This window comes from Schistocerca nitens, chromosome 4, assembly GCF_023898315.1.
Source record: "Schistocerca nitens isolate TAMUIC-IGC-003100 chromosome 4, iqSchNite1.1, whole genome shotgun sequence".
Classification (NCBI taxonomy): domain Eukaryota; kingdom Metazoa; phylum Arthropoda; class Insecta; order Orthoptera; family Acrididae; genus Schistocerca; species Schistocerca nitens.
In genome coordinates this window covers 433,020,131-433,045,467 of record NC_064617.1, presented here as the reverse complement: position 1 = coordinate 433,045,467, position 25,337 = coordinate 433,020,131, and the positions used below count along the sequence as shown (strand labels likewise).

Sequence of the window (25,337 nt, the reverse complement as noted above, 5' to 3'; positions counted from 1 at the left end):
TTGCCAAGAGCCAAACAAGTGGCTGAAGGTATGTGAGCGTACAGACAAATTTAACAAATGGGATGACACCTTGTGTTTAGCTAATGTGTTTTTCTACTTGGAGGGCACTGCCAGGAAATGGTATGAGAACAACGATGAGAAGTCCACAAGCTGGGAAGTATTCCCGGTGGAAATGCGCAAGTATTACGGCGACACACAACGGCAGAAGTGCAAGGCTGAAGATAAATTAAAGTGCAGGGCACAGCGTACAGGAGTACTATAGCATCCTACATTCAAGACGGAGCTGTGTAAAATAGTGGACCCAAGAATGAAGAAGGAAGATAAGGTTGCACATCTCATGAAGGGTGTTGCTGAAGACATGTATCAAGTCCTACTCCTGAAAGACGTTTCGACAGCAGATGACTTCATAAAATGGTGACAGTACATCGAGACGATGCATCAAAAAAGATTTACACGCAAGAAGTTTGAACGGCTTCCTAATGTCGTATCGATGTCTGTGATGGAGTAAGAAACTGATTTCACAAGTGTTCTTCATCAGATAGTGAGGGAGGAATTTCAGAAGGCACTGGGATTGCACGGCGAGCAAATAACCGAGACGCTTCAAGAGGTCGTAAGGGAGAAGTGGTTCAGACATTGAACCAAATCTCTCGTCCTTCATTTCCCTTTAAAACGGTGAAAAAGTCGAGATCCAGGCAGAGTTACGTTTCTACAATGCCTCTTGAGGAACCTGTTTGGGCACCAAGGAGGACTGACATCTGGAGTACCTGGATAACCAACCAGTACGTTTCCACTGCGGACGAGCGAGACATGTGGTGCACTATTGTCAAGAAAGGCGGCGGATATTTGATGGCGCCCGCGCCAGAACACAGCAGACCGATCTTAGCCGACGCCAATTTCGGGACGACGAAGATGAACAAGAAGATGTGGGTGCAGGACGACGTAGATCACCATCGCCGCAAGCTAGCCGCTGGAGAGGACGCTCTCGAACACGCTGATCAAGGTCTCCATCGCCGTTTAGAAGCTCCAACCGATTACCTAGCCGCCTCAATCTGGGAAACTAAAGGGTGCAACCTCCCTTGGAGGTGAAACCGCAGAAGAAAAAATTCTCCGCCGACGATCATTACAAAAATAATAGGAAACTACAACGATATCGTCGTGGATGGCAGACCACCCCAAGCTCTTGTGGACTCTGGGGCATCATATTGTCATTTCGGAGAAATACCGTCGCCGACAGCAAAACATCTCTGCTGAAGGTGGCTAATGGGAAATATGTAAAACCTACAGGAAGAAGTACCATTCATGTGGGTATAAGTGGACAAACACAGCCCTTAGAATTCAACGTCTTACAGCAGTGTGGTCATGACGTCATTCTCGGATGGAACTTTCTGAAAGCTTCTCAGGCAGTTATAGATTGTGGTCGCTCGAAGATTATGCTAGACGAGATGAGATATTGTAGACAGGAAGTTGCGAATCCGATAGTGTGGAGACTATGTGTGCTGGACGAAGTGATCATTTATGCAGTCAGCGCTAGAAAGGTAACTGTCACGCGTCATACCGTGCATCAACCCATGGATCTTGTAGTGGAATGCAAGAGAAACATACCACTGAAGAATAACAAGGTCATCCCTGCCTCTGTCGTCTCGTTTAAGAACGGATTCGGTGAATTGCGGATACTTAACTGTCGCTGAGAACCGCAGATCTGTCCAAGACTCTCTTGCGTAGAAAACGCTGAGCCGGTAATTGCAGAACACCTGAGCGTCATAGAAACCTTCGATGCCGAGTTGTGGACGAAATTGGCGCTACCACTACTAGACAATATCTTCTAGCTCGACTATCACAAGATCTCACTAAGGAACAAGAGGAGAAACTACTTGTGATTCTTCAAGAGTTCTCTGAATGCTTCAATTCACAGGTGAAGAGCAAATAAGACAAATCGACAGTGAAGCACCGGATTAGCACTGGAGACCATCAACCAATAAGCCAGAGAGCACACCATGTGTCAGCAACGGAACGTCAAATAATTCGGGACGAGTTACAGAAAATTAATAATGATTTAATTTCAGACTGTTTAATTAAATTTTCTACATCAAAATTTCTTGTTGCTCTATAATATTTATTAATCCTATAGTCGATTTTTTATTGATTTACTTATCTTTTCTATTGCTAAATTATGTCTTTCTTGTTCTTCCAATTCAGCATCTGTTTTTTGTTTATTGGGAAATAATTTACAGACAGCTGATGATCTCCAAGCTAATTAACCGATCTCTCCTTATGCTGCTAATAGAATCAGTAAAAAAAACCTCTCTCATGTTTTGTTAAACCTGTTCCTTCTTTCTTTTTTGTTAAATAATCAATAATTTGTTCCATAGCTGGTATATCTAATGGTATCAGGAAATTACTTCCAATTTTTCTGCTTATCTATTTTTATTTTCTGAGTTTTACTTAACACTTATCAGTACTAAGCAACTGATAATTATTGTGTTTCATTTTAATTGATTTACGTGTAGTTTTGCCCCTTGGTAGCACAAAATAATCGATGTTGAAATTATTCATTTCCATTCATAAAAAATAATAAAAATTCTTATAATCTTTAATCATTATCACCAATTGTTAATCCTAGTCCTAATTTTGTTTTCCGTGCTTTATTCATTTAACTGCTATTACAGCTAATTTTTCTCTAAATGGTGCATCTTAAGCCTACATTTTTTCTTTTGCAATTTGCTGAAGTTGTTTATCTGCTTCATGTCTAGATTATAAATCTGTATAATCTCTGTATGTTACCTTCATGCTTTGTCTGAATTATACCTTGACATCCTCTTACTTATCCACTTTCTAATTTTGTTCCTAGAACACAATAATTAGAGCTTGAAAGATGCATTCAGAATGGTAATTTCTTAATAAATCTCTTAATCAATCCTTTTCCATATTTGTCATTTGTTCAAGATGTATGCAGTAAACTGTTCAGAAGTCTAATAAGTAAGGCACTCCTTTATTTACTGTAAAATCATAGAACTTACTAATTAAAATTTGGCTATCCCAACATCTTTTCAGCTAATCTGTCTATTAAGTCTCTAACATCGCACATCCAAACATATCCAAAAGGTTTTCTTTTATTTGTTAATTAATCCTTTACCTGTTTTCCCACTTTCTGAATAGTCTGTACTTGACTATCTTGATTCTGGTATATCAATTTTAACAATTTCTTTTATCAAATTTTTGTATTTGATACTCTGTTTCACATTGCTTGATTTGGATTTTTATCAGAATATAGATCTCCTGAATCAAATAATATATTTATTTACTTTGATAAGTCAATATTATCAAGTTTTGTTTTATCTTATCTATAGTCAGACGTTTCTTACTTAAAAGTTTTATTAATATACCTCTATCTTCAGTTTCTCTTTCACCAATAACAAATTTATCTCCATAATATTTTACTGGTATATAACTTACATATTTCAACATACCAAAAAGTCTTAATGCAAAAACATTACCTTCACTATGATCAATTTATTTCAACATTCTTTCACTTATATCGATTTTTTCAGTTCTTTGATCTTTTAGATTTTTAGCATCTTCTTCTTATTTATTTAGTACATCTTATATTTCTGAGTCATCTGAGTAACAGGAAGCATAAATAAATTCATTAATTGGTGGTATGTCTAGGAATTTTTCTAAATGTTGAATGTAAGTTTTGCTATAATAGGGAACAATTTGTTTTCCAACTTCTATTTTTTCTTCAATAGGCTTTAATATACTGATGGAATCTTCCACACTATCACATAAAACTTTGATTCCTTCTTTTAACTTTTCCGATTGCATCAATAACAGTTGATCTTCTATTTAATACACAATATGGTTTATTGCAATCCTGAATAAAAATATATCATACTTTCAGAAAAAGAAATGTGTAGCATTACCCCTCATATGTGTGATTGAAGTAAACATATTTCCTTGAATTTCCTTGAAAAGAGTTTTCTTCGCCTTTGGCAATCTGTTTCTCATATTCCCCACACCTTTAATACATTGTGCGACTTTATTTTTACGTTTAATGTGGTTTGAGCCACATTTTTATTAACTACTATTGATATGTTTCTCATATCTTGTGTTTATGCTTCTGTGTTCTTCGTCACATTCAGATAAATAGTTTTAATTCATCCTTGATTTAAGATGGAAAGATGATCACTATACAAAAATGTAATGCCATTCTTCACCTCTTTGAGGCTAATAGAGTATAGCTGTAATCTTCTTTAGAGCTGTAGGTACTTCTTACATGAAACGATTCTCCATTGTTGGTGTTTGAAACACATATTCATTCATTGAAGTAGCTTTTTATTACACTTAACTTATGGGTACTCAAGAGCCAATAATAAATATATTTCTGTAATAATTGAGGCTTATCATACATAGACCATACATATGTGGAAGACTGCACATTACACAGGTGACCAACATCAGATAAACGTGACAAAACAGCTCATGATAATTTGGTATGATATTTATTGCCAAATAAAGTCCTAAAATAGATGCTAAGATGTTGTTTTGTTTCCAGCCTTATTATGTGGTAGATTCAGTTGTTTAGATAGCAAAGATTAACCATAAGACCTAAAATAAGAAAAACATTAGGACCTCCTAGTGTCCCAATAATCCAACAAAAACAAATCATACATTGATTATAATATTATTGCTGAAGAAATAACCAACAAAGCTATCACACGTTGTTTTTTTATTTGACAGACAGACTGATTGCCATCTTCAGGTGACTCTTGATGACTGATGCTTCTCTCTTGTCAGTATCCTTTGCATATGGCCATTACCCCCTCGATCACTCCATTGTTTTATATCTGTACATCCACCGTGGAAGGTGACGGTAGTGGATGGGATTAACTGCACCCAGCTGTGAACTGTGATTTCCAGTGTCCATACTATCGCTGTCTGGTGCGGACCTCACAATATAAGAACGTGTTTCTTCGTCAGGGACCACCTGAAGATGACAAAATGAGTCTGCTTGGCGAAATACTTACTACATGACTGGATGGACACCCAAGATTCTACAGTTCCACACTGTATTACGGCTATAAGCTTGGTCATAACAGGGTGACACTGAACAAACGTTTTACCCGACATAATGTACTTCAAAAGATTTTTTTTTACTTTAAGGTTGGACACTGTGTCCACTTTTCACTTTATTTGCGATTTTTTATGGAATTTATTCCTTCCACACTTATTAAAAATCTGTTTGATCTTTCGAGTCCTATTAGAAAGAATGCAAGAATTTAAATAAACAAGTTAAATTTTATATCTGTTTCTTATTTTTGTTTCTTTGCAATACAGAGTTTTCGACACAGTCTCCACGAAACAGTTCCTTTGTAGGGAAATTAAAAAAACAGTTTTCCTCATGTAATTGTTCTGTATGCAAATTTATTGTGTTTACTGTAACAGAAGAGATTTTACCAGCCATGGTTGCAAATTGATTGGATAATCTCACTAACGCCTGATGGTGAAGCATTAAAACGACAGATGAACTTGTATAACGGCATGGCGAAGCAAGGACTTGCAATTATTAGGGAGAGACGATCCAAAGCATTACCAAAGAAGAGGAAAACTTTTCTGGATGTAATGATGGATGATCATGGAAATTTTCTTCTCCCTGAGAGTGAAGTGTACGATGAGGTAAGTACTTTAATCCATTTACTCCCTTTGAAAATAACTACAGTAGTCATTCTATCGAAGGCATAAAATGATGCCACAACATACAAGGGCTAAACATTACTGGCAGCATTTCCTGACAAAGGTTCTGTGACATATACGATATTATTCAGTGATTATGCACGAATAAACACATCAGAAATTACCAATTTTCTCTTTTTGAAATGCATTTGTGAACTAGGTCATGGAAAAAATTAAACTTGATTAACAAACAACTTTCATACTTTTTCACTGACGAGCTACGTTATATGTACTAGAAACAAGTAATTATATTTAGTTAACAAAGGAATCTCAAAGTGAGCGAATAGAGAAGTATTTCTACAAAGAACGTAACACCTCAGATGGGTTCAGGCCACAGGCCTTTGATAGGTAACTTCATGTAGCTAGTTTCTATTCCCAGTTGTTAAATTTTCGTTGGAAACTTAGGCGACATTATTGTTCTAATATGTCTATGAACATAAATTTCAAAAATTTCTAAAATAGTTTGAGGTATACTGCTGCAGTGGAAATGCTTGTGATGAGGAAAAAGACGGATATGTATGTTGCGCATGCATTGGGCCTAATAGTTGCGATGGTCTCTGCCTTGACACAAGAACTTGTAAAAATATATCTGTTGATATATGTGTCTGTCCTGGCGGGTTGTTTGTTGAATGAATATTGCTACGGCCTGAAATCTGAAGATCCTCGTCTTGTGGTCCTGACTTAGTGTAAAAGGTAACACAAATGCAAGTTGTAGCTCTGGAAGTAGTCGTGAGGTTTTAAGTGCTAGGTGGGTCTTTCAAAATTGAAACCTTCACTGTCTCTTGCAAGGTTTGCTAAGTGACTAACGGCAGCAGTGGCAGTCTTTCTCCCACATCGATTTTTATATATACTACTATTATTCGCCTGTGGTAAGAGCCAGTTTTGAAAAACAACGAATTTTTTATGAGAAGGACCTCACACACTCCTGGTAACTTAACACTGACAGCTCCCCTCTTTTTCACAGCTGTCGCCTTCATGTCCAAGGACTGGTTTGTTACAGCTATCCAGGCTCATCTATTTTGTACAAGGCTCCTCATTTCTTCATTTCTACTGCTACCTACATCCATTTGAACTACCACCTGTAAACAAACATTGGTCTCATTCTACTATTTTTATTCTTCCACCCCTCCACCTCCTTCATCCCCATTCACTCTTCTTCAGTACAAAATTCATGATTCCTCAATCCTCAGGATATGTCCTATCAACCGACCTTTTATTTTGTTAATTTGTACTATAAATATCTTCATTCCCAAATTCAATTCAGTACCTCGTTAGTTATTCGATGTACTTATTTAATTTTCAGCATTCTTCTGTAGTACCACATCTTACAAGTTCCACTCTCATTTTGCCTGACTTGTTTATTGTCCTCGGTTGACTTCAAGACAAGGCTACACTGCAGACAATAGTTCTAGAAAAAACTCCCCAATACTTAAATTTAGTGTGAACATTCTGGTGCCTGCAAAGGACGAATCCACTATAGCATGGTGGGCCGCTGAGGGTGAGATGCAAATCACTCATGTAGCTGCCACGGCGCAACCTCGAAAGCGTTCTGGAGTCTTGGCGCAGGAATACAAAGAGAAAGATCCACATTTTACTGGTGCGAACTGATATTTAGTGATAAGAAGTAATTTATGTAAACAAGATCACTTGTTGAAATACAGTGCCTCCGCAAAGTCTATACGCAACGACGAGCTCCGAGTGTCTCGCCTTGCAAGGGACGTAAGGCTGGCAGAACATTCATGATGCTGTATGAGTTAGGACCCGGGATTCAATGATAGTCGTTGCTGTTATGATGGGAGATGGGATTCGACGTGATTACAATTAAAACAATTACATTAATTATTTATATTAATCACAATTATAGACACTGTGCTCACCAGTTTCACAGTTGGTGGTGGAATTGTTTTCCTCTTTCTTGAAGGCATACTTCAACACGTTTACATTTATTTACGAACACCTTTAGCAATGTTTCACATGTAACCAAACGCAGATACTCAGTTATCGCTGTCTTCAGTTCATCTATTGTCCTTGGGTTATTTTGACACACAGACGTTAGCCTCACCCCAAAGATGTCTATTCGAATCATCTTGAGGTGGTGAAGTTCTTCTTATGTCCGTGCTTGCTATGAAAATAGGACGAGGAATTACGCCTTATGCAAGACATCTTTTCAGTTTCGTTTTACCCACACGTGTCAGCACTTTTTGTGCTATCTTCAGTGGGTTATTTTATTTTCTTACTATAAAACTGTTGTTGATATTAATATTTAGAGATACTTTTGGTACAAAATATTTACAATTGTGAATGAAAAATTGTTGTGAAATATTATATATCATTTGTTTACAGTTCACAGTTGAGATATGTATTAACGACCTGATGCACTATATGCTGTTATCATATTATGTCTATTGTTCTAGTTATAGCTTAATTAGCAAAAGAATGGGTGTATACATTAGTTTACATACCTTACATGAAGCCATTGGGTATTTATGTTGGTAGCTAGGCTGCTACACAATTTGCAACTGTTGTCTGCAAACAGCAAAACAAAATCTTTATTTATCTGTCTATTATGTAATTACGTTTTGCTGTTTGCAGATGACAAGTTGTAGATTGTGTAACAGACTAGCTACCAACATAAATACCCAACAGCGTCATGTGGGGTATGTAAATTAATGCATACACTCACTCTCTTGACAATTAAGCTATGACTAGAGTATTAGATATAATGTAAAAAACAAAATACAGTGAATCAGGTCGTTGATACATATCTGAACTGTGAACTCTAAACAAATGATATATAATATTTCACAACAATTATTCATTCACAACTGTAAATATTTTGTACCAAAATTGTGTCTAAATGTTAATATTGTAGTGGGTGAGTGCCAGGAGGTGCCGTATTAAAACTCGGTGACAACTTTCCAAATTATTTATTGGCTTCCACTACAGTGCTCCATTCACCTCAGTCTGTGTCACAGGGCTCACAATGCTGAGGAAGCACCCCAGCGGCCTGTGCAACACAACTCTGTGTCGTATCAGCCTTGGCCAGCCTGCTGAGTTCCGATGATGTGAGGATGGCTACACCATCAGCCAGCCCAGCACAGCTCGGTGTGAGCCTTGGGCGGCCAGCTGCGCCATTCTCCTCGCCCGCATGGCTGAGATTGCAGCTATGAACAAGTGCCCGCTATTTGGCGTCTGAATCTGCGGCCCTCAGGAAGTCTCTGGCGTGTCTCGGACGCCGAGACGACTGACCGCGGAAGTTAGCCAAAGAGTGGCTCGCCGCTGGCTGGCTGCAGCCCCGTTCGAACCAACGACCTGCCACGGACTGGGATGCTAGCGCCCCATCTGTTGCTGCATGTAGCCCGGCGGTGTGATACGCCCCGCCGTCTAGGAGAGCTGCCACACTTGAATGAATCTCGTTAGAAAACGGTGCCTATTTATACTCGGCTGTGCGCCTCTGTTATGCCAAGTGCGCCACCTCGCTCACGTATGCGTAACACTTAGGTTAGCCAGTGGCCCTCTTCTGCCTGTGACTTGCGCCATGAAAACTGCCGTGTGGGCCCTTTCCGGCAGTTCTACACCCCGGTGGCCTCTATTTGCCTTCGCAACTGCTGGTATGCGTAACTGCAATCCGGCCTGCGCCTGGCTGTAACTCGTGCTCCGAATATCGCACAAAACTGACTTTCCCTATCCTAAACGGTGGTGCCGCTGCTATATGTAACAAAACATTTACAGTAAGAAAATAAAATAACTCACAGAAGATAGCACAAAAAATGCTGAAACATGTCTGGGTAAAACGAAACTGAAAAGGTGTCTTGCATAAGGAGGAATTCCTCTTCCTATGATGTCTATTTTTTCCGAAGAACGGATGCCACACATTCATATAACTCTTTCGTCTAGATGGACAATGGATCCAACTTCTTAATTGTAGATGCACAAGTATGTCCGACCTCCTGCAGGAGTCTCAGAGTAGTGAGCATAGAGAAAATGGACAGGGACTGCAGATACGTGGTGTTCGGTGTGAATGTGGGGCAGCTGAGAGACGTGCTGAGATAGTCCGCACTGTTGTGATAAGCAGTGGATAACGCACCGATTCGAATACTGCTTCGGCACACATTTTCACTCGTCGCTGCTGATTGCGCGTAATGTCTCCATGCAGCTGACATCAGTAGTCCCTTTCCTTTCCTTTCTCCTCCTCCACGTTCATTTTACATATAGTTAAACCATTTAATGACATCAGACCTCTCTCCAGACCTTTCAGTCAACTATACTCCCTCAATGCGGCACTGTAATTGATGCCATTCACAAAAAACAGTTTCATTAATAGTGTGTGGTCTGTCTTCTAGATAGCCACACAGTTTACTCGTGTTGTGGCTTGTCAAATGACAGCGTGAATATCATACAGTGAACAAAGCCAGATTTGCACCTAGTAGCCACAATTGGAACTATTTTTTTCCTGAGTGAAATCAGTTATTCATTAACGCCGTAGCAAATCTACTAAATTTCGCTGACATACGATAGTTAAAGTCTAGACTGGATACCCATGAGTAGTAGTACATTATTTATAGCCACTGGGTACTAACGCCCTTTAACACTAAGGAACATTTCTTCGTACGTCATCTTCCCGTTTCAACAGGTACGAACATTCGGACTGGCGGGTACTGACACCACTGCAACAGCACTGAGCTGTATATTTGCACTGCTGGGTCTGTACCCAGAGTGGCAAGACGCAATTCAAAAGGAAGTGGACGAAATCTTCGGAACTGGGGAAGACTACCTGAGGCCGGTTACCGAAAGTGACCTCACTCAGCTAAAGGTCACTGAGGCTGTTATAAAGGTAAGCAGCGCCTGTGGTGTCCAGAATTATAGCTAAAAAATTTTCAGCCGTTAGCCCATTGCACAGTTTTAAATGAATGGTGATGTTTAAGGTGAGGAAAGTGTAGGAAGTCACGTTGTGAATCATCTACGATGAAGTCTTATAAAGTGTATCGCCTTTTAAATTGTACCATATCTAGAAAACCATCTGCATGGTGGTACCTCGTGTTGGACAGAACGTGCGTTAGGCAGTAACTACAGTAGTTGTTGATGACCAGTTCGATAGATCATTGATAATTTTGCAGTGAAATGGTTAAAAATTATTTTGTGCTCTGAGGAACTAAAAATTTATTTGTGAAGCTTATCATGTGAACTCTTACAGATATTTTAAGCCTGTTTATAATTTACATAGCAAATAGGCATACTTTCTCACTGACAATGCAGCTTAGTGACCTTTAAAATGACACTAGACTCTGTGCAAAAAAAGTAGTGAGTTTAAAATTAATTGCGTCATCTTATAAACTGTACCACCGCTTTTCTTATATATTGTACAGGTTCGCTTATAGATAACAGTCGACGTGATTGTTTTAACAATTGATTTGATCTAATAATACATCTATACTGCTAGATGCGTTCCCTGCTATTACCTTAGCTAGGGATATTGATCTAATTATCTACTGCCTGAACTCATACACAACTCACAAGCTACGGCCACTAGATGTTGCATTTTTAAGCAGCTTGTAGCATGTTACAACCAAACAACTGACAAATGGCTTCGAACAAACCCTCAGAGCAATATTAGATAAAAACTGCTCAGCTGTTAGGAGAGTCATGTGTCAGGACTATGACCTTACAGAATGGTATCAATGGTTCCTCCAAAACTGGAATCTGGCCGCTGGGTCCACACATTTTTCGGGTTTCGGTCTCCATGGGGACTAAATACTGTCCATAAGCAGAAACTAGAAATGAGAAAGAAAAATGAGTGAAAAGACAAGAACAATCAGGAAAAGCAAAACCGATTAATGGTAATTTTGCGTTCCTCGGTCTTCCAACTCCCGTAAAACGCAGATAGTATTTTAGATAATGAATATGTATTAGGATTTCATATTTGTTTGCAACGTCTTAAAAATTAAAATTATTTCGGTCACACCTGCGAAATTTCTGTATTAATTGCTACAGTTGAGAAAACCTTACTGCTACAGTTCAGAACTCCAGTCGTACAACTGCTTATAAATTGTACCACTTTACACCCAACCATTTGTTGTATTATATATTTTCAACCACGAGACATTTATTTTCTAAACTTTCGGCATATGTGTCTGAGAGAATATGCTACACATCAGTAGTATTACATTTAGATAATGTGTATTAGACTTCAGCTAAGTCAGAAAAATGCTGAAAGTGATACCGCTGATGGTACTGTTTCGTACTCTGTACTACAGAGTTAATACGGTGGAGATAAATGGAAGAAAACCATCGAAACAAAATCAGTTACTGTAATCTCTGAAACACACACGCACAGGCCGGCCGTTGTGACCGAGCGGTTCTAGGTGCTTCAGTCCGGAACCACGCGGCTGCTACGGTCACAGGATCGAATCCTGCCTCGGGCATGGATGTGTGTGTCCTTAGGTTAGTTAGGTTTAAGTAGTTATACGTCTAGGGGGCTGATGCCCTCAGTACCATAGTGCTTACAGCCATTTGAGCCACTGAACCACACACACAGGCGCGCGCAAGAGCGAATTCCCACACGTATGCACACATACACATGCAAATGAGCATTATTCCCGGTCACACCTGTGTGTGTGAGCGAGTGGGTACGCGCGCGCACGCGCCCATAGAAATAAAGAGAGAAAACTACATGCATTTATACGTACTCAAAAAAAAGTCAGTTATTTCACTTTATTAACTACCTTGACGAAATAAGAAACTGCTCCATCGTCTGAAACAACGGATGACACAAGAATGTCTTGTCTGTCGCCGATCTACGGGAATAAAGAAGAAACCGCGTTGTCAGTTGGTTAGTTATATGTTTCGTAGTTAATGTCGACAGCTCTTATCGAAATACGTGGAAGCAAATCAGCTTACAGATTCTAATACAAGATTTGTTTGTCAGTATGGCTACATGGTGAGTATTTAGGCTCCAGTTACATCTTAGAACAATAACAATAAACTTAAAGACAAAAATCGGGAATTTCAAAGCGGATCTGAGTGTATCATTAAAATGAATACAGAATATAGCGTTAAAGTTCAACCCATCAAACCCCATGTGTAATGGATAATCATTCAAGGTTGATTGGCCCGAAATATATTAGAATACCTATGACGTTGAATCTGAAATGGGACAAATATCAACTTCTCACTCTCAGCAAAAAGTCTAGGAGTAAAACAACACTATACTGCAATTTGATACATTCTCAACGACTTTTTTATGGCTGTTAAGTGACACTGGAGTAAAACAATACTATATTGCAATTTGAAACTTTCTGAAAGACTTTTTTATGGCTGTTAAGTGACACTGGGATAATGGTTCAAATGGTTCAAATGGCTCTGAGCACTATGGGACTCAACATCTTAGGTCATAAGTCCCCTAGAACTTAGAACTACTTAAACCTAACTAACCTAAGGACATCACACACACCCATGCCCGAGGCAGGATTCGAACCTGCGACCGTAGCAGTCCTGCGGTTCCGGACTGCAGCGCCAGAACCGCTAGACCACCGCGGCCGGCCTGGGATAATGTTTCATTAACATTTCAAATCCGATTTTGGTTTTACTATATCGCGTCAACTTGTACAAAGTTTTAGCTGAAATTGTTATACAATATTTTAGCTGAACTCACTTTATTTTTCCACAGCGGATTTTTTTAATTGCGTTAAAAATAAAATACTTGTTTTGTAATCTTGTAGAGAATCACTACACGCTGCATTAGAGTAGATAATGATAAATTTTCACTTAAAATATTAATAATTATTACAAAAACGCAGCACATGTTTGACGAATTAATTTCGAATCGCTGTTCTAACTGCGTCAAAACCTTACTCATATGGATCGAAACCTCTCTTCCTTGATTGCCTCCCCTCACCAGAGCCATCTCTCTTTAGTATAAAAAGGCAGTCAGCTATCATGTTTCTATTGCATCTTCCTTGCTCATTATTTCACATCTTTGATGTCCTGGTGGAACCGTTCTCCTCGTTCTTCACTGACACAGCCAACAAATCGACATTTGAATATAGAAAATGAAGCTCCACACGTACGTTCAGACATAATTTATGAAACTCTGCAACACCGTGCCAACCATGATTTCATAATCTGGATATTTGTTGCTGTTCAAAAAGTTGGCCACTGTTACTTTAAATGAAACTCAAGCCCTTTTCTCCACTGGATTTATCGTACTTTCAAACAAAGTATCTTTCCTTAATGATCCCATCTTTAACTTCCTCACAATGTACTTCTGGAATTCTTGTTACCAACTACAAGAAACAGTCACCATCCTTAAGAAGTGCTTTAGTGTACTGTTTCATCAATCCATGTGAAGAGCAAATAATAACGTCTTGCTTGGCTCAACAATTGGTTCTTTTATAATATTCTGTGAATCAGGTGGGGGGCTTTATGTGTAGGACCAGTTACCTGTCTTTCTATGCTTGTATTTGGCTCGGCTGTATCACTCACAAATGAAACATGGGATATCCGTGTAGATCGACTGTTGACCAATCAGCGTACCAACTTCTTCCAAATCCCCACAATTGGCCAAGGAAGTTTTTCGTAGTTCACCTATTTCAACACAGCTTTGAGATTTCAATACATCTCCTTAAGGTGTATTCAAGGGACAGTAAGGAATGGGCCAAACGAATTTCCATTATGTAAAAGTACAATTGTAGGTTATGTTTTCACGCGTCTATAAACTACCTCCGCTGACTTGGATCAAAGTGATTTTGGAGAAATTCAGCAAAACCCTCAAAGTCACAAAAAACACACAACCTTCTTCTTTAAATAATTAATTCGATTTCTCTGTTCCTGTACCAAGAGGATGATACTCCAAGCAGTAGAAAATGGTTTCACCCTAAGCCGAGACCCAAGAAATTCGGTGGCATCTTTGTCAAACTGAAGTCAAAAGTTAATTCGTTTAGTTCGCCTTGACTAAATAATTCTGATGTAGAATATTCTTCCGGATTGCAGTCGTCCGCATCAGTGGATTCATTTTCTGAGCTACTCTCCTGTTGCAAATCTTCGAGAACGGTAGATGGAACTGAAGTAGGGAGAGATTACCTATGCGTAACTGGTCGTAAGGCCGTAAAATGTTACAATATTTTATGTCCTTCTTACTTTTTGCGGTCTTCAACGTTAACTACGCAAAAATAGCAATCATATATATGATCTTCTGGCTACCACTAAAGCATGGGAAGTGCAATAGGCATTGATTTTTCTCTTCCTATTATTCTATGGTCTCAGACTCTCAACACATGTACGGCATATCTTGTGTGATGCTCAGCTTTTGTCTTGATCACTAAAGTATGACTAGTAGAAATTTTTCACGAAACTATTAATGTTCAGTTCTTGCTTGTCAGTTAAGGAGGTACCAAAAAGTAAGAGAATATCTTGTGAGAACTCATTTCTGAGAAACTGAAAAACTACATTTAACAGCACAAATTTCACCACCTCACAACACTATAGCACGTCTAAAATGAACTAATTTTTCCGCCTAGGAGTCTGAAGGGCATGACAAGTACGGCCTACTGTTCAACCTTACTAACATAAAATTTCCCTTACTTGCAATAAAATTTCTCTCTGTGGAACTTAGGTTTAAATGAAAACTTAGTTCACTTAATTTATGGAAAAACTGTGCCTGATAGAAAAAAAGTAACGGCAGATCAGACACCAGCAAAAAAAGTACGTGTGGCGCAGTGAAAATTACGCAGACATCAAAAATCACGTTGCATAGTGTAATACATGAAAAGCCATACTAGGCTGAACACACAGTTACAGTGTGGATCAAGACATCAGATCCCCACATCCTACAAGGTATTCCGTTTTGACATGAAAAAAAGAAGTTGTACTTCCAATTGTTGATAACAGCAATGTTGTCCTGCAATGTCTTTCTCAGTAAGGCTCACGGAGTTCGGAACTGGTGATGTTCGAATCCATAAGATGAATCTGTGACGTTCGGTTTTCTGATCATGTTTCAGCATCTTAGGTACAGTTATCTTAGCTACATGAGGACAATTGGAGAGATTTCAATATACTTCGTCTGCTCTAAGGAATTAGAAGCATATACAGCCCCTCATATCTCTTTTCTAACTCAACGGTCTTGTCTGAACAACATAGCAGAAACACTTATGCCCAAAAGAAATAAACTTATTTCTGTCGCTCCACCTTCACTCATCCGCTTTCTCTTTCTCAATAGCAGGAACCCGTATCAGGAATGACGTCCCTTATTAATCAGATAACTGAATAACAGCTTAATAATAAAAGATCGTTAATGATATAATTATCACCTAAAGCAACAATACGCTCGAGTGAATAAAAGTCATGGGATAGCGATACTCACGTACACAGATGGCGGCAGTGCATTGGCGGAGCTGTCATTTTTACTCCGGTGACTCCTGTGAATAGGCTGCCGGTGGGATTATGGTCAAGCGACGGGAATTAGACTGTGAGCTACACGCATGGAGCATTCCATTTCGGAAATCATTAGGGAATTCCATATTCCAGATCCATAACGTCAAGAGTGTGCCGAAAATACCAATTTCTCGGCATTTTCTCTCCCCACGGACAACACAGCGGCTGACCACCTTCACTTAACGACCGAGAGCAGCGGCCTCTATATCGAGTTGTCGTTCCAATGGACGAGCAACACTGCATGGCATCATCGTAGAAATCGTTGTGGGACGTACGACGATCGTATCCGTTAGGACAGAGCGCCGAAATTTGGTGTTAAAGGCCTAAGGCAGCTCAATTAAATGAGACCGTTTGCTGCCATCCACGGATTTCTTGTTAAACAACGATGGCACTTTTATGGATGATAATGTGCCATGACACCGGGTCACAATTGTTCCCGATTGGTTTGAAGGACACGTAGCTACAGCAGCTATTGAAGTCAACAACAATTCCTCCAGAACTTCCGCATCCCACAGTGCTGTGAGATAATGCATATGGCCGGATCTAGACTTCTGAGAGACACACAGTTACAGCTTTTCTTTTGCAATGCACGATGTTTTCAACAAACAGATAGTGCAATAGAGCAGATCAAGTGGAAATGAAAACTTCCTATTTAAATTTCTGCATCCTACACTGTTGGCAGTTCTGTGTAGGTGGCAGTTACGTGATTTTATTTCGGTGATTACAAAATAGAGTCGAATGTGTGCACTGGGTAGCCGAGGCTGCTAGTTCATGGCGATTCGGTCAACCAAGTAAATGAATGTACTGAACATGCTGCAAACCACTACAGGGAGCCTGTGTGTCAGAATTCTCATCCAGTGTGGCGTTATGATAGAAAAATGAGTCACAGAGAAGAGGATTTGGTGGTCTATTAGATGGATGACAGGTGCGTGTACTTATGGTCTGGCTTCGATTCCAACTTCTGCTGATGTTTTTTGATAGGGACAGACAGATTCTATTCTCTTCTGGGTACGCCAAGTGAAGGAAGTGTAATGGCATTGTGGTCTGAAATTCACATTAAACATGATATTCCTTCTCTACCAAGTAAACGTGAGGTTGAACCACAATAAAGTCAGGAGTGGCGACATGTAAAAAGTCTATCACCAGTAACCTTTCTTACACTAGTTATTTATTTCTAGTGACGAAACAAACGCTATGTAGGATCACAGGACACTTATTCCATCTTTTATTTGAGCTTCTGTATATCGATAAAATAGGTTCTGAACTGTGAATGCAACTCAGATGGGCCTTAAAGCGGAATTTGATCCATTCGTGACAATACAGCTCCACTATAATTTGTTGTTTGTTCAAAACTGCAGATTCCTCAACATCTCTACATATTGCACGTGAAAGGAGTTCGAATCCTGGCACGGCACTAAAGTTTTCATTCTGTATTATCAAGCTCTAGCATGAGAACACCTATCTGCTGGTGGATAATAATTTTGATTTTTAATGTATTTTCATTCGTTGTCAACACTAACGATATCTGACGTTTTTGGCTCCCAATGATAAAAGTATTTGCGAGATCGCTGTAAGCTCAACGATGTTATTCCGAGCTGCTGGTGGAGAAAAATTCGGTAGCTGACGTCTCTTTGTGTGTAGTCAACAATGATATGTGTGGGGTTCAATACCCAGTCAGCACTTAACTCTTCGCCGGCCGCGGTGGTCTCGCGGTTGTAGGCGCGCAGTCCGGAACCGTGCGACTGCTACGGTCGCATGTTCGAATCCTGCCTCGGGCATGGCTGTGTGTGATGTCCTTAGGTTAGTTAGGTTTAAGTAGTTCTAAGTTCTAGGGGACTGATGACCACAGCAGTTGAGTCCCATAGTGCTCAGAGCCATTTGAACCATTTTGAACTTAACTCTTCGTCATATTATTTCTAGTTCAGATACGCTCACATGTCGCTGTTGGTGTAACAAACCCATATTTAACGTTCGTTTTCTCTAGAAGATAACAGCAATAGGTGCCGAGTTGCAGTCCTGGGAAGGAAAAAGTTAATGTTTCATCTTGTCATTTCAGTTAAAACATCTGGATACTGCCGAGAAAATCCGGTAAGTCACAGTTGATTGTGCTTCGATAACGATCCAATTAGGTTCCGGGTTCGAATTCCTGTCCAACACAAAGCTTTACCTCACGGAATTTCAAGTAAGTTACTTGTGAAGAAGCACTATTTAACATCTCTCGTAGTTCGTTAACAGGGACAATAGATGCTGGGTAAGAATTTCCGTCCATTAAAATGTTTACGTTATGTAATTTAAAGTTGATATTTGCTAACTGACACTGTCTAAAATCGAAATATATCACTCTCTGTATGCCTAGTCAGTCACGAAATCTTTGCTTAGTCTACATGACCTGGGTTTGAATGCATATGCAGAGCGAGACGGTTCGTCGTGTCATTTGAAGTCATACAAATTCTCAACTAGCTGCTCGTGAATAACTTAAATTTTTAATGTCATTTTGCGTTAAATAATAAGTACGGTATGTTACTTTGAAGAGGAAACCATGAATATGACGAACTCACTAAGTGCATTACCTATCTGACGTAATAATGAGAGTGGTAACATTTCAGGTATGTCATTTATTGTAATAAATGTGAGCTTACAAGCCTTAAGGACAGTCTTATCTGTGAAAAGGTGTTCCCTGATATTTGTAGTATCGTGGTATTACTTTACATCTTGAGTTATTGCGATACTGAGCAGTGTGTTCTAGTGGTGTTGGAACCATTTTCAATAGTCTAACGACTGTACCGATGAGCGATTAGAGGACCTGCTAGACAGGTGCGTTATGCGGGTTGCATGCGAATCAGGCGAAATGCAATTCAGATCGTTCGGATACTTTTGAGCACGACTATACATCCCTTCACAACGATCATGTTTTCTGACTGCACTAGCATTTTTCAGCAAGATAATACGCCATGTCACAATCCCAAGAGTGTTATAGAGTGGTTCGAGGAACACTGTGGCGAGATCCAGTTGATGTGGTGATCCCCCAAATCGCCAGATTTGAACCCTATCGAACACATCTGGGATGTGATTGAACTTGCGGTCAAAGCTCATCGCCTCCCTCCCCGGAATATGAGAGTTCACCGATTTGTGTGTGCAGATGTAGTCCCAACTTCCTCCAACGATTTACCAAGGCTTCATTGCTTCCATGCCGCGACGCTCCGCCGCTGTTACCCATGCCAAAGGTTGACATACCGACTATTAGGTAGATGTCATTATGTTCTAGCTGTTCAGTGCATGTCACTCACTTGTACATACCAACTCGACCCACATCGCCACTTGTAGATGTGCAAATTTATCGAAACTGGCTAGAGTCCCCGAAAACCAAGGATTCGGTACTAATATCGGGGTTCATCGAAATTTTTACAATTCACCGCTTCTCACCAGCACACCAACCCTGGTGGTGGTAGAGGTATTCTACCTCGAGTATTTTTATACAAATATTCATACAATAAATGAGACATGTATACACAAAATTTGGTAGAAATTGCTCAAGATGTTATTGAGTGATGCCCTGTGTTATCCCCTTCCATACGTCCTCCTCCCTCCAATGGAGATAGGTGTTTCTTTACCCCCCTCCCAAAGGCCCCCTTTCTCAGAAACGTTTGTGGTCTGGTGCTACAATCACCAAATTACAATAACAGTTGGATGAAGACCAACTAAGAAACAGATGACCTGAACTGCAATTTCGTCTCCTGCCATTGCACGAGAAGGAGAAGACTTCTGCTGAATAAATATTAGGATAGCTTTGTCATATTTACATTGCTTCAAATCATTTTAGTGCCTATTGTACTGTTTCTCTCCGGTTGCAGGCAGTTGTCACCCAAAAGTTCACAAGTTGACAAGCCACGTGAGAGACAGGCGGCTGCTGTCGTGCAGAACTGTACACACACACACACACACACACACACACACACACACACACACACACACACACACAGAGAGAGAGAGAGAGAGAGAGAGAGAGAGAGAGAGAGAGGCGAGAGCGGGCACGCGAGCGCGGAGTGCATGTCTAAAATTAAGAAGATAATCAAACAATGGTAGTGTTTTAATAAATTTGTGGCTATGGCACCCTATATTGAAGAAACTTATTGACATTTAATCTTTTTTTTCAGCCCCTTCTCTTAGGGAAGAGGATGGGCAGATCTTGAGCTCGTAGAAGAGCGTTCTTTGCCGTCAAGTGTGTAAAGTTTATTGTGTTTCCGATCGTTATTATCATTCTACCTACAGGTAATATCTATGGAGGGGTGTTCTCATGTCTTTCAATTCGGAATTTACGTATTTAGAGGGAATTATGGTGACAACCGTAAAATAATCATACAAAAGAGTTACAGATCCCCCCGTCGAACCAATCAGTGTACGTATAATATTGTTTCCTGAGCATATATTTTCATGGAAGGAGCCTCCTCGAATTATTGCTGTAGAAGGAAACCACTTGGGAGTACCCTAGTAAAGTTAAACTAATGTCTACCACCGCGAGACATCCCCACATTATTCACATTCAAACGATGTGATTTCCTGCTTCCTGCCTTAGGAGTCACTGCGGTTGTTCCCCGCGGTCCCAGTCGCACCGGTGTTCGCGTCGGAAGACATCCCACTGAGCGACGGGCGGTACGTGGCGCCTCGCGGCAGCGTCGTCTTCGTCTTCCTGAACCTGCTGCACCGCCAGCCGGCGATCTACCCGGACCCCGACAAGTTCGACCCTGGCCGCTTCCTGGAGGGCGGCGGCACCAATGCTCTGCCCCCTTACAGCTACCTGCCATTCGGCGCCGGTTCGCGCCTCTGCGTAGGAGCGCGCTTCGCCAAGCTGGTAATGAAGACAGTGCTCGCCACGGTGCTGCGGCAGTTTCGCATCATCCCCGGCAGCACCAGGGAGGAGCTCGAGGAGATAGCAGTCTTCATCACTGGCAAACCCGTCCACGGCATCAATATCAGATGCGTCCCACGGACAGCTCCTGTCACACTGGATTGTACTTAACAAAGTGAAAGCAGAAGAAACCGCAAAAGAGAAGCACAGTTACTGCGATTCACTGTCCTCCTAAGTTCATTATCAACAGCAAATAGTGATAAAGATTTCGTCCTATTTATTGTTTTCTTATTGGCTTCAATGTTTACAATCATACAGCCATCTATAATATGACTAATACTCTTATTTACTCGCACTGACTATGTAATTTATTGAAGTCCAACACATCATTCCATCCACTAATCTGCAAAGCTAGTATGCATTGACTAATTTGAGCACCATTGGCTAGGATTTGGTTGTCTCGAACGAACGTGACAACACATATATTATATAAACATTGAATATCATATGTATAACCAATAATATAATAAAACATTGTTCTTTTAAGCTATTATCTCTCTACTGTGCTAGGCATTGGCAAGTTTCGCTTCTACCGCCAGAAGGAAATTCAATAGTAATTTGAAAATATTTATGTACACTCTTGCGAAATTGTAAATTTCTTTAGGAATAAAGCCATTTAGAGCTCTTAATATGTGCCTATTTCTTCATCTACAAAGCTTCCGCTATGGCCACCTTCAGAGCAACAATTATGAATATTTCTCATAAGAATGAGGGCATTACTTACACATAATCAGTCTACAAAAGATAAAAACTAAATGGTTAATTATTTTTAAAATTCATCTATCAGAAGTTAAAACTTCTGTACCAACATTCATTATTGGATTCAATAATACTTATGTCTAAGTGTGGTGGCCACTAGCATCTCACCTCATTCGACCAGAATTGCTACAGAGTGACTCCAGGAACACGTTTCTGAGTTTAAAAACTTCCGCTGGCTACCAAAATTTTACACAGAAGTTCTGGTTGAGATGTGGTTCTAGTAGGGGATAAGTTTACTTTTAAGTTCATGCATATGTAATGACAGACAATACCTAAAATTTCAAACACAGTAAATTTATTTATAAAGCACAGTTTCATTGGAATAGCATCACAGTCGTAAAATCAGTTTTTCAGATGGCAGCAACAAGTTCATGTGGAGCTCTCCTTAAAGTGTTTGTGCCTCGTGTCGTGCTGGCGTTCGGCAATGGTGTGAGCTTTATAGCTACAAATTTACGAACTCAGAGCTGAGATGCTTTACGAGCCAGTGCAACGCTCGTTACACATCAATTGAACTAACTAATTTCGCCGGCCGAAGTGGCTGTGCGGTTCTAGGCGCTGCAGTCTGGAACCGCGAGACCGCTACGGTCGCAGGTTCGAATCCTGTCTCGGGCATGGATGTGTGTGATGTCCTTAGGTTAGTTAGGTTTAAGTAGTTCTAAGTTCTAGGGGACTGATGACCACAGATGTTAAGTCCCATAGTGCCCAGAACCATTTTTTGAACTAACTAATTTCAATTTCAGTTTCTGCCAATAAGTCTGAATGTTCCAAAGTCTGCACACACGTTTTGCAATGGAAACACCTTCACATTGAGGTAACGAATTAGATGTGCAAATTGGAAAGCGACCTCTTAGTTCTCAATTGCTATCTTGAGGCGATAAGGAAATGAACTATTTACTAAACTCTGAATTCTATTATAATTCCTACAGAGCGATTCTTCTGCGCTTATTGACATCTGACTATGCAATCCCGGCCTCTGTTGAAGAATCGGAGTGGGTGAGGTCGCTTGCCTAATAGAAAGTTGTTATGCACGTAAATTATTAACACCAAGTTAACCCCACCAAAATTTTTAACTAGGTTGCAGGATAGGGTTGGTGCGTCAATATACACTGAAGTGCCAATCAAACTGATATAGGCATACGTATTTCAATACAAAGGTATGTATAAGGGCAAAATAAGGCGCTGCGGTCGGCAACGCCTGTGCAAGACAAATGCGTGCCGTGCAGTTGTTAGACCGGTTACTACTGCTACAATGGCAGTGAGTTTGAACGAGGTGTTATAATCGGCGCACGAGCGATAGGACTCAACATCTCCGAGGTGGCGATGAAGTATGGATTTCCCCGTGCGACCATTTCACGAGTGTCCCGTGAATATCAGGAATCTGGCAAAACATCAGATCCCCGACATCGGAAAAAGATACTGCAAGAACGAGACCAACGACTACTGAAGAGAATCGTTCAACGAAACAGAAGTGCAGATTTCAATGCTGGGCCATCAACAAGAGTCAGCGTGCAAACCATTCAACGAAACATCATCGATATGGGTTTTCAGAGCTGAAGATCCACTCATGTACCCTTTACGACTGCACGACACAAAGCTTTACGCCTCGCTTGGGCCCGTCAGCAGCGACATTCGACTGTTGACTGGAGACATGTAGCCTGATCGGACGAGTCTCGTTTCAGTTTTATCGAGCGGATGGACGTGTACGGGTATGGAGACAACCTCATGAATACACATGGACCCTGCATGTCAGCAGGGGACCGGTCAAACTGGTAGAGGCTCTGTAATGGTGCGGAATGCGTGCAGTTGGAGTGATACCGGACCCCTGATACGTCTAGATACGGTGAATGGTGACACGTACGTAAGAATCCTGTCCGATCACCTGCATCCATTCATGTCCCTTGAGCATTTCTAATGACTTGGACAATTCCAGAAGGACAAAGAGATATCTCATTCGACCAGAATTGCTACAGAGTGACTCAACGAAAACTAGTTTAAAAACTTCCGCTGGATACCAAACTCCCCAAACTCGAACATTATTGAGAACATCTGGGATGCCTCGCAAAGTGCTGTTCAGAAGAGGTCTCCACCACATCGTACTCTTGCGGATTTCTGGGCAGCCCTGCACTCATGGTGTTAGTTCATTCCAGCACCCTTCAGGCGTTTGTCGAGTCCATGCCATGTCGTGTTGCTGCACTTCTGCATGCTCGCGTGGGCCCAGACGATTTTAGGCAAGTATACCAGTTTCTTTGGGGCTTTAGTGTGTGTAGTCTGAAATGCCAGGAAAGATAATCAGATTTATATCAATAAAGGATTTACAAGAGTCGTAAATTGTATTAACGAGGTGATGCCTCGTGAGTGTGGACAGATTAATATCTTAATGAAGAGAAAGGAGTGTAACAGGATTGTACAACATTAAAAACAAGCAATGCAGATTGGCACTGCTCCTTAACTGAACGAAGTCACAGGATTCTGGGTCATATTGTTTCCATCAGTATCTAATCACAGAAAGAATGAGAGAATGTGCTGCGATTCTCTGTGGGTCAATGGCCACCCGTTGAACTTCTATATACTGCAAGGCTGATAGTGCTGCACCCGGAGTGGCGTGTGTTACCTATTATGCTTTTCAGCTCCACTACAAGGTCCCCATTCAACTGTTCTTGTCGTGCTGTTAAGCCGACCAGGTGTGATGTCACAGCAACCATAGCGGCGAGCGTACATGAAACAATTCCGAGAAATTGTCCAGAGATCCGGGTAAGTGCAAAACTGTTCCGCAATTACTCCACATCACTCGCTACTGAGTGAGTACTGCGCCCTAATCGGGCACACGCTTGAACAAGAGTGTCTCATTTCTACCAAAATCTAGTGCGGCTAGCTGCCCCGCTGCTCCGGCTGTCCAACCGAAACAATGCAACAAGTTTTTAACGTATGAACGCTACTTTTGATCAACGGTGAGTGCTCGGGGAACACTGCTTACGTTACATCGATCTGACCAATTGCGGTCGCCTGTGGGAGTCACTGCTCATCCGAAAACTTTCCAGAAGTCTCCTTGGGGCCAGCGACTAAATGGACACATTCCGCATCTCTGTCCCGCGCCCAAAACATATTTAGTCGATAATTTGCGGAGGTACATCCCTTGCTGGAAATGTCACTTGCAACTCTTTTATGAGTCCAGGACGACACGGCAGTAGGGGAAACAGCGTCTCCCAGTGTTATTCATTTTGTGGAGACATTGTGCTTGTCTTGCTGTGTTCTGCCGGAAATCCCGCCTGCTGTTGGGCCGCATCAAAGCCCTGCCGCTGGGGACTGGCCTGGTGGGGCCAGCACCTCCTCGGGTGCTGCAGATTATAAAATTCGACCTTCGGGCTAACGCGCTGCTTGCTTCGCGCCACCGGCTCCTAGTGCTACTTAAACATCGATAAACTATCGATTAAGCGATTGTATCTGCACTATCGTCTCTATCGGTAGTCGGGTTTAACTATCGATAGTCCTGTCGTTTATAATATAATTCTTTTGT

General features: G+C 40.8%; 1 protein-coding gene across 1 annotated transcript in view; it reads left to right on the top strand.

The window, feature by feature from the left end:
* LOC126253121 (cytochrome P450 4C1-like) overlaps positions 1-21,693 on the top strand; it is a 139,300-nt gene extending 117,607 nt beyond the window's left edge. Inside the window, exons 5-7 of the mRNA XM_049954246.1 lie at positions 5,443-5,673; positions 10,364-10,564; positions 20,732-21,693. Of these exons, the coding sequence (XP_049810203.1) occupies positions 5,443-5,673; positions 10,364-10,564; positions 20,732-21,175 (876 nt within the window). The 3' untranslated portion in view covers positions 21,176-21,693. The remainder of the gene's footprint in view (positions 1-5,442; positions 5,674-10,363; positions 10,565-20,731) is intronic.
* Positions 21,694-25,337: the final 3,644 nt, after the last annotated feature.